The sequence below is a fragment of the Nerophis ophidion genome, linkage group LG12 (assembly GCF_033978795.1).
Source record: "Nerophis ophidion isolate RoL-2023_Sa linkage group LG12, RoL_Noph_v1.0, whole genome shotgun sequence".
Taxonomy (NCBI): Eukaryota; Metazoa; Chordata; class Actinopteri; order Syngnathiformes; family Syngnathidae; genus Nerophis; species Nerophis ophidion.
This window is the reverse complement of record NC_084622.1, coordinates 56,137,569-56,147,386: the sequence shown is the minus strand read 5'-3', so window position 1 is coordinate 56,147,386 and position 9,818 is coordinate 56,137,569. Positions and strand designations below refer to the sequence as shown.

Below are 9,818 nucleotides of genomic sequence, written 5' to 3'. Positions count from 1 at the left end.
CTCGCACCCTCCCTCCCCCCCCCTCTCATCCTCTCATCACTAGGGATGAGAGATACCGCCACCAATACAAGGGCAGTATTGCTGATGCCGATACTGCGTGATACCAGTACATTTTGTTCGTTATTTTTAAAACCCTTAATCCTTGTGTGTGTGTATATGTATATATATATATATATATATATATATATATATATACATATATATATATACAGTGGGGCAAAAAAGTATTTAATCAGCCACCAATTGTGCAAGTTCTCCCACTTAAAATGATGACTGAGGTCTGTAATGTTCATCATAGGTACACATCAACTGTGAGAGACAGAATGTGAAAAAAAAACCAAGGAATTCACATTGTAGGAATTTTAAAGAATTTATTTGTAAATTATGGTGGAAAATAAGTATTTGGTCACTTCAAACAAGGAAGATCTCTGGCTCTCACAGACCTGTAACTTCTTCTTTAAAAAGCTCTTCTGTCCTCCACTCGTTACCTATATTAATGGCACCTGTTTGAACTCGTTATCTGAATAAAAGTTACCTGTCCACAGCCTCAAACAGTCAGACTCCAAACTCCACTATGGCCAAGACCAAAGAGCTGTCGACGGACACCTGGAAAAGAATTGTAGACCTCGACCTGACCGGGAAGAGTGAATCTACAATAGGCAAGCAGCTCGGTGTGAAAAAATCAACTGTGGGAGCAATTACCAGAAAATGGAAGACATACAAGACCACTGATAATCTCCCTCGATCTGGGGCTCCACACAAGATATCATCCCGTGGGGTCAAAATGATCATGAGAACGGTGAGCAAAAATGCCAGCACCACATGGGGGGACCTGGTGAATGACATGCTGAGAGCTGCGACCAAAGTAACAAAGGTTACCATCAGTAACACACTACGCTGACAGGGAATCAAATCCTGCACTGCCAGACGTGTCCCCCTGCTTAGGCCAGTGCATGACCAGGCCAGTCTGAAGTTTGCCAGAGAGCACATGGATGATACAGCAGAGGATTGGGAGAATGTCATGTGGTCAGATGAAACCAAAGTAGAACTTTTTGGTATAAACTCAACTCGTCGTGTTTGGAGGAAGAAGAATACTGAGTTGCATCCCTAGAACACCATACCTACTGTGACGCATGGGGTTAGAAACATCATGCTTTGGGGCTGTTTTTCTGCTAAGGGGACAGGACGATTGATCCGTGTTAAGGAAAGAATGAATGGGGCCTTGTATCGTGAGTTTTTGAGCATAAACCTCCTTCCATCAGTGAGAGCTTTGAATGGTTGACCAAATACCTATTTTCCACCATAATTTACAAATAAATTCTTTAAAATTCCTACAATGTGAATTCCTGGATTTTTTCCCCACATTCTGTCTCTCACAGTTGAAGTGTACCTATGATGAAAATTACAGACATCCGTCAACATTTTAAGTGGGAGAACTTGCACAATCGGTGGCTGACTAAATACTTATTTGCCCCATTGTGTGTGTGTACGTATATATATATATTTTCTACCGCTCATTCCCTTATATATATATTGCCCAAAGTATTTGGCCAGACATCCACATGATCAGAACCAGGTGTCCTAATCCCTTGGCCCGGCCTCAGGTGTATAAAACCAAGCACTTAGGCATGGAGACTGTTTATACAAACATTTGTGAAAGAATAGGCCGCTCTCAGTAGCTCAGGGATTCCCAGCGTGGAACTGTCATGAGGATGCCACCTGTGCAACAAATCCAGTCGTGATATTTTCTCCCTCCTACATATTCCGAAGTCAACTGTCGGCTTCATTATAAGAAACACACACGTACACATTGTGATTTTTCTTGATGACACAAGACACACAAACATATGTATATATAGTATACATACATATACATGTATACATGGGAACGCCTCGGGATCCCCCGGGAAGAGCTAGACGAAGTGGCTGGGGAGAGGGAAGTCTGGGCTTCCCTGCTTAGGCTGCTGCCCCCGCGACCCGACCTCGGATAAGCGGAAGAAGATGGATGGATGGATGGATGGACATATACATATGTATATGATTGTATTTGTTGACTGTCTCTACAGTGTATATTTATACATATTTACATATATAGTATATGTATATATACTATATATATATATATATATATAGTATATGTATATATACTATATATGTACATAAACAATGCGTAGAAAATCAATAAATACAATTTTACACTTATAGACATGGTATATATACAGTATACTGCATATATGTACACATATATACATTTATGGACATATTTTTGTAAGATTGTATCTTTAAATGTACAGTGTATTGTATATATGTATACATATTTACATATATATTATATATATATATATATATATATATATATATATGTATATATAAGTACATATATATACTATATATGTACATAAACAATATATAGAAAATCAACAAATACAATTTTACACTTATAGATGTATGTATACAGTATACTGCATATATACATATATGTACACCTATATACATTTATGTACATATTTTTGTAAGATTGTATTTTTAAATGTACAGTGTATTGTATATATGTATACATATTTACATATATAGTATATATATATATATATATATATATATATATATATAAGTACATATATATACTATATATGTACATAAACAATATATAGAAAATCAACAAATACAATTTTACACTTATAGATGTATGTATACAGTATACTGCATATATACATATATGTACACATATATACATTTATGTACATATTTTTGTAAAATTGTATTTGTTGACTGTCCCCTATAGTTTTTTTAGATTTTATGTGTTTAGTTGTATTTATTCAACAACAGTAGGAAAGACTTCTGCATTCTTAAATAAATACAAAAACATATCTTTTTACAGTGTTTGTATACTGCAAGAAAATGCATGATCCTATTTTCATCCTTGTCAGGCTAGGACTTGGTCTTGGGTTGTTTTCCCGAGGTGCGAAGCGAAAGGAGTGGAAACGGCGTGAAGGTAGGTACATATTTAATTTATTTACTCATAAACTAAAAACAGGAACAAACAAAAAGCGCTCACAATGGAGGTACAAAACTTGGGCTATGAAACAAAAGACTAGCACAAAGGCTATAAACTATAAACATGAAACAAAACACTTGTGCTATGGGATGAATGACAAAAACTTACGTGGACAAAATGAACAGCATAGCAAGGCATGAAGCAGATAATCGAGGTCGTGAAGGAGGGGATGTTGCTGGACTGACTACCTGGTAACTGTGGCTTAAATAATGAACATGATAAGTGAAAACAGGTGTGAGACAAGATGGGTGAACTGATTGGTCGTCATGGTAACAAAGCAGGGAGTGAAAAAAAAAGGAACTTAGAGTCCAAAGGTCAAAAGCACCTGGTATTCCTAGGCAGTCTCCCATCCAAGTACTAACCAGGCCAGACACTGCTTAGCTTTGAGAACAGATGAGATTGGGGATGCTCAGGGTAGTATTGCCATACAAAAGTCATGATAAGACATGACAGATGAAAACTAAATCAGTTGGCATGGTAACAAGACAAACAAGGAAATGCAAAACAGAACTAAATGTCCAAAAAAACTAAACATAGCATGACCAAAACAAAACATGAACCATAGGCGTGACAATCCTTTAGTTCACATGTGATCATTTCGTTTCGCCGAAACAATGTGCTTTCCAGTTTGTTGTTTTTCTAAAGTCTTCCTTCTGAGTTTTTTTCTGCTTGTAATCAGAGTCCAAATCCCTAAATTATCCAAGGATGCTGAAAAAAATCGTGCTGGCAATACTGGCCACGTATTGGCTTGATAGCGGATTGATATCGAAATTTGCAGTATTGCTCATCTGCAGAGCCTCTCAGTGGTCTCCTGTGGGTTATGATTAGAATGTATAACTTATTCTTCCTTACAGCAACTGTAATGGCAAGTTCTTTATTACCCTTGTATGTAAATGTAACACACCTGGTCCAACTCAAGGCCTAAACCAGGGGTCGGCAACCCAAAATGTTGAAAGAGCCATAATGGACCAAAAATACAAAAAACAAATGTGTTTGGAGCAGCAAAACAAATTAAAAGCCATATATAAGTGTTATGAAGGCAACACATTACGTAAGTGTCTATATTAGCTATAATAGCCTACTATCAAAATGACTTTAAAAGTCTTATATAAGTTTTATAATGAAGGCAACACATGACGTAAGTGTCTATATTAGCTATTATAGCCTACTATCAAAATGACTATGTGTCGCAGGCTGAAGCAAATCTTTGTTGACAGAAATGTTGAAATGTAATATTTATTCTACACTTTTTTACTACGATGGAAAACATTAGTAAATCATAGGCTACTCACAGGGTGAGATTAGTCCTGGAAATGATTGGCTTTTAATGACCAAAGGTATAGATGTGAGTGCCCAAGTTAAAGGAAATAGCAGGCTGTCTTCTTTTAATAGATTCAAGCTGGGTAACGTTTGCTGTGGTCTGGAACAACATGACACACAACTATCTGAAATGCAGCCAAGATTACTTACAGACAATGTGTCATGAGACATGCAAAACTAAATTATATATTAAGAGGATAAAAGTAAAGGATATTAAATGAGCTCAAATATACCTACAAATTAGGCATAATGATGCAATATATACATACAGCTAGCTCAAATGCGCTGGTCAGTCATGCACCGACTAATAATTCCTGATTAGCACTCCAACAAGTCCATAACATCAACAAAGTGCACCTTTGTGCATTCATTCAAGCACAGTATAAAACTTTTGGTGGAAAAAACGAGACAAGGAAGGAGTGGAAGATTTTACATGTACACAAACTGTTGCGGGCTGCACGGTGGAAGAGGGGTTAGTGCGTCTGCCTCACTATACGAAGGTCCTGCAGTCCTGGGTTCAAATCCAGGCTCGGGATCTTTCTGTGTGGAGTTTGCATGTTCTCCCCGTGAATGCGTGGGTTCCCTCCGGGTACTCCGGCTTCCTCCCACTTCCAAAGACATGCACCTGGGGATAGGTTGATTGGCAAAACCTTATGGTCCCTAGCAGAGGTGGGTAGTAACGCGCTACATTTACTCCGTTACATTTACTTGAGTAACTTTTGGGATAAATTGTAATTCTAAGAGTAGTTTTTATGCAACATACTTTTACTTTTACTTGAGTATATTTATAGATAAGAAACGCTACTTTTACTCCGCTCCATTTATCTACAATCAGCTCGTAATCGCTACTTTTTTTTTATCAATCTGTTAATGCACGCTTTGTTTGTTTTGATTTTGTCAGACACGCATTCAAAGTAGGAACTAGGCATGCCTGCGTTTCACCAATCAAATGCAGTCACTTGTGACGTTGGACCAATAAAACAAAACCAGGCGGTCACGTGACCGTCACACGTCGAATCCGACCTAAAAAAGTTGAAAAACTTATTGGGGTGTTACCATTTAGTGGTCAATTGTAAGGAATATGTACTGTACTGTGCAATCTACTAATAAAAGTTTCAATCAATCAATCAATCAAAAGTGTAAAGGAAAAAATACACATTTTATTTCAACCGTACTTCGCGTCACAAGCCTAAAGACTGGTCGCACAGTTCCTGTCTTCACAATAAAAGCGCCGCTCTATCGCGCCTGCGCTAACAAAATAAGAGTCTCCGAAAGCCAGCGCAAACAAGCTAGCAAGCTACGGAGTTTGCCGCCAATGTATTTCTTGTAAAGTGTATAAAAACGAATATGAAAGCTGGACGAATAAGATGCCAAAAACCAACGACTTTCATGTGGTATTAGACAGAAAAGAGGAACTTTTTTTCTTCTCCATTTGAAAATGTGGACATTATCAGCACTATACTGTCTGATTCCAATCAATACCAATATCATCAGAATATTTTTATGTTTTTGTGCATTATTTGTTGCCGTAATTATTAAACAAACAGCTTACTCATCAGTTACTCAGTACTTGAGTAGTTTTTTCACAACATACTTTTTACTTTTACTCAAGTAAATATTTGGGTGACTATTCCTTACTTTTACTTGAGTAATAAATCTCTAAAGTAACAGTAATCTTACTTGAGTAGAATTTCTGGCTACTCTACCCACCTCTGGTCCCTAGTGTGTGAATGTGAGTGTGAATGTTGTCTGTCTATCTGTGTTGGCCCTGCGATGAGGTGGCGACTTGTCCAGGGTGTACCCCGCCTTCCGCCCGATTGTAGCTGAGATAGGCGCCAGCGCCCCCCGCGACCCCAAAAAGGGAATAACCGCCAAAATTAGTAGGACAAAACTATTTTTACCAAATATCCTCATCAGTGAAGCATACACACACATATATTAAACAGTGGGCTTTCTAACAATCGGGAAGGTTTGTGTCATGTCTGTCCATCATAAACAACAACATCCACAACATACTAAAACAAAAAAAAATACTTCCCCTTATCTTTTTCCATTTTCAATCCTCTTTTAAAAATGCTCCAGGGAGCTCACTAAAGAGCCTAAACCCAGATCAAGTAGGTCAAGTAGCTTTTACTGCATGCGATTCCCCACAGCATCTTCTTGTTATTGGATTTTCTTTCGACATGCAAAAAAAAAAAAAAATGTTAGATTTGTGAATCCCAATTTTTTTTAAATACTGAAAACAGCAATGATGGCCAAACAGTCCAATTTAGAAGGTGAATTAATAATCTCTAGTTAGAATTATGACACCCAACTCTACATGCCCCTAAAGCTGACCAACACGCCGGATTGTAGTCAGCTGGAGGCGTGTCTTAATGAAATTAAACAATGGATGTCCGCTAACTTTTTGCAAATCAACGCCCAAAAAACGGAAATGCTGATTATCGGTCCTGCTAGACACCGAACTCTATTTAATAATACAACTCTAACATTTGACAACCAAACAATTAAACAAGGCGACACGGTAAAAAATCTGGGTGTTATCTTCGACCCAACTCTCTCCTTTGAGTCACACATTAAAAGCGTTACTAAAACGGCCTTCTTTCATCTCCGTAATATCGCTAAAATTCGCTCCATTCTGTCCACTAAAGACGCTGAGATCATTATCCATGCGTTTGTTACGTCTCGCCTCAACTACTGTAACGTATTATTTTCGGGTCTCCCCATGTCTAGCATTAAAAGATTACAGTTGGTACAAAATGCGGCTGCTAGACTTTTGACGAGAACAAGAAAGTTTGATCACATTACGCCTGTACTGGCTCACCTGCACTGGCTTCTTGTGCACTTAAGATGTAACTTTAAGGTTTTACTACTTACGTATAAAATACTACACGGTCTAGCTCCATCCTATCTTGCCGATTGTATTGTACCATATGTCCCGGCAAGAAATCTGCGTTCAAAGGACTCCGGCTTATTAGTGATTCCCAAAGCCCAAAAAAAGTCTGCGGGCTAAAGAGCGTTTTCCGTTCGGGCTCCAGTACTCTGGAATACCCCCTCCCGGTAACAGTTCGAGATGCCACCTCAGTAGAAGCATTTAAGTCTCACCTTAAAACTCATTTGTATACTCTAGCCTTTAAATAGACTCCCTTTTTAGACCAGTTGATCTGCCGTTTCTTTTCTTTTTCTTCTATGTCCCACTCTCCCTTGTGGAGGGGGTCCGGTCCGATCCGGTGGCCATGCACTGCTTGCCTGTGTATCGGCTGGGGACATCTCTGCGCTGCTGATCCGCCTCCGCTTGGGATGGTTTCCTGCTGGCTCCGCTGTGAACGGGACTCTCGCTGCTGTGTTGGATCCGCTTTGGACTGGACTCTCGCGACTGTGTTGGATCCATTGTGGATTGAACTTTCACAGTATCATGTTAGACCCGCTCGACATCCATTGCTTTCCTCCTCTCCAAGGTTCTCATAGTCATCATTGTCACCGACGTCCCACTGGGTCATTTTTGTCACCGATGTCCTACTGGGTGTGAGTTTTCCTTGCCCTTATGTGGGCCTACCGAGGATGTCGTGGTGGTTTGTGCAGCCCTTTGAGACACTAGTGATTTAGGGCTATATAAGTAAACATTGATTGATTGATTGATTGAATTACTATAAAAAGGTGGTAGGATGAAACTGTAAACATGTCAGCATCAGGTATTGTTTGTTCTGAATTGACTCTGCTCAGACGATTGAGCGCGTCACAACTGAGCTGCTGAATGCCAGCAGAAGGTGGTGTTGTTTTGCAAAGTTACTTCTCTCCTCTCAAAAGCTGAGCTGCCACAAGTCAGCCAGCTTTCCTCCTCAAGCCGGTTTGTGCCGGTCCTAGTGCTCTGTGCACACATTTCTAATAAGAGAAATGTAAGAAGCCCCGATGACTAAAAAACAAGCAATGCAGCTTCCTGCGAAATAATCATCGTCATATTAATATTTGCAGTATGTTATTTATTTATTGTCTGATGGACAATCCTTATAATTTTTTTGCATGGTTAATATTCACCACAATGCTTTCATGTGCATACATTCATTTCATCTTTCAATTCATTCATTGTTGACACGTACTCAATTTTATGGAATACTTTATACCCGCTTGATTTATTGTACATAATTCCAAAATAATACAATTATAGGACGAGTGACCTCTAAAAAAGTGCAAACAGTCTTTATTATACACAACCCTGCTGTTCCAACACAATAAATGGATCAGGATGCAATTTAAACACAATTGGATTGGATCCTTACTATGCAAAAGGACACAAATAAAAACTAAAGCTTCAACACAGACAATTAGTGTGTGTCTATTAAAAAAAACAAAAAAAAACTGCTGCAGTGGTACCTCGGTTATCTTTAATAAGCGGTTTGTTACATTCTGTGTTGGTCTCGAATCCCAGGATGCAGAGACGGCAAGCAAAGTGCAAGTAATGATTAGGGATTGCCAGCAGGTGAGTATCCTAATTGCAAACTGGGGGCAGGTGCACTAGCCAAAAGTAAGGTGTCTGGGAAACAAAGGCAGACAAGAAGTAGAAGAAAAAGTAAATGTGTTGGTCAATAAATATTATAAAATATAGAAAGCTAGTAATACTGTTCAAACTGTCATGCGGGATGATGGCACTGTTCAACGTACAAAAACAAAACCATTTTTCCCCCAAAACATGATGCAAAGCCAATAAATCTGTCCCAGACATCCAAAAATATTGAAACAAAACAAATTTGATGGAAAATAATTACATTTTTATACGCAAAAATCAATGCAAAATACGTATACATGAAAACTTAATCGTATTAACAAACAGTCAACATCACTTTTGAATTGACTGATGACTTCATACTTTGAATTCAGAAGTGTTTCTCACCTTCTTTATCAAAATGCTGACACTTGCAACTTTTTTGGGCCCCACATTGTCATTTTTTGGCGGTCGTACCCAAAAAAAAAAGCACAGACACTAACGCGTGAGATTCTTTGTTTGGGCACTCGATTCAGCAGAATCACTTAAGAGTGGGGGCGTACCAAAACCGAGGTACCACTGTTGAGCTAAAAATGTTCACCCGTTCAATTGCTATCTTCTAATTCAGGGGTCGGCAACCTTTACCACCCAAAGAGCCATTTTGACCCGTTTCACAAAAAAAAATAAAAAATAAAATAAAAATGGGAGCCACAAAACTCTTGAAATTTAAAATGAAATAACACTGCATACAGAGTATTTTTTTTGCCCGCACCTTAATATGAAAATTTAATGTTAGTGCGGCCCGTGAGTTATATTTGACAGCGTCACTCGAGTTTCAGAGCAACTAATATCTCGAAGGTCTGCTGATTTACACCCAAACAACAATAATATGGTCGTGATATGAAGGCACTGCCTTTAGCGCCCTCTACAACCTGAACATACAGCTTGCCAACCCAGTCACAT

At 38.6% G+C, this 9,818-nt stretch overlaps 1 protein-coding gene across 2 annotated transcripts in view; it reads right to left on the bottom strand.

Annotated features, from left to right (window-relative positions):
* Window positions 1-2,995: 2,995 nt before the first annotated feature.
* mlc1 (modulator of VRAC current 1) overlaps window positions 2,996-9,818 on the bottom strand; it is a 52,050-nt gene continuing 45,227 nt past the window's right edge. The window contains exon 12 of one of the 2 annotated variants that reach the window (XM_061917828.1): window positions 2,996-3,866. In XM_061917828.1, coding sequence (XP_061773812.1) covers window positions 3,840-3,866 — 27 coding nt within the window. In that variant the 3' untranslated portion in view covers window positions 2,996-3,839. Of the gene's footprint in view, window positions 3,867-8,557; window positions 8,907-9,818 lie in introns of those variants that run through there. The other variant, XM_061917827.1, reaches the window with a different exon arrangement.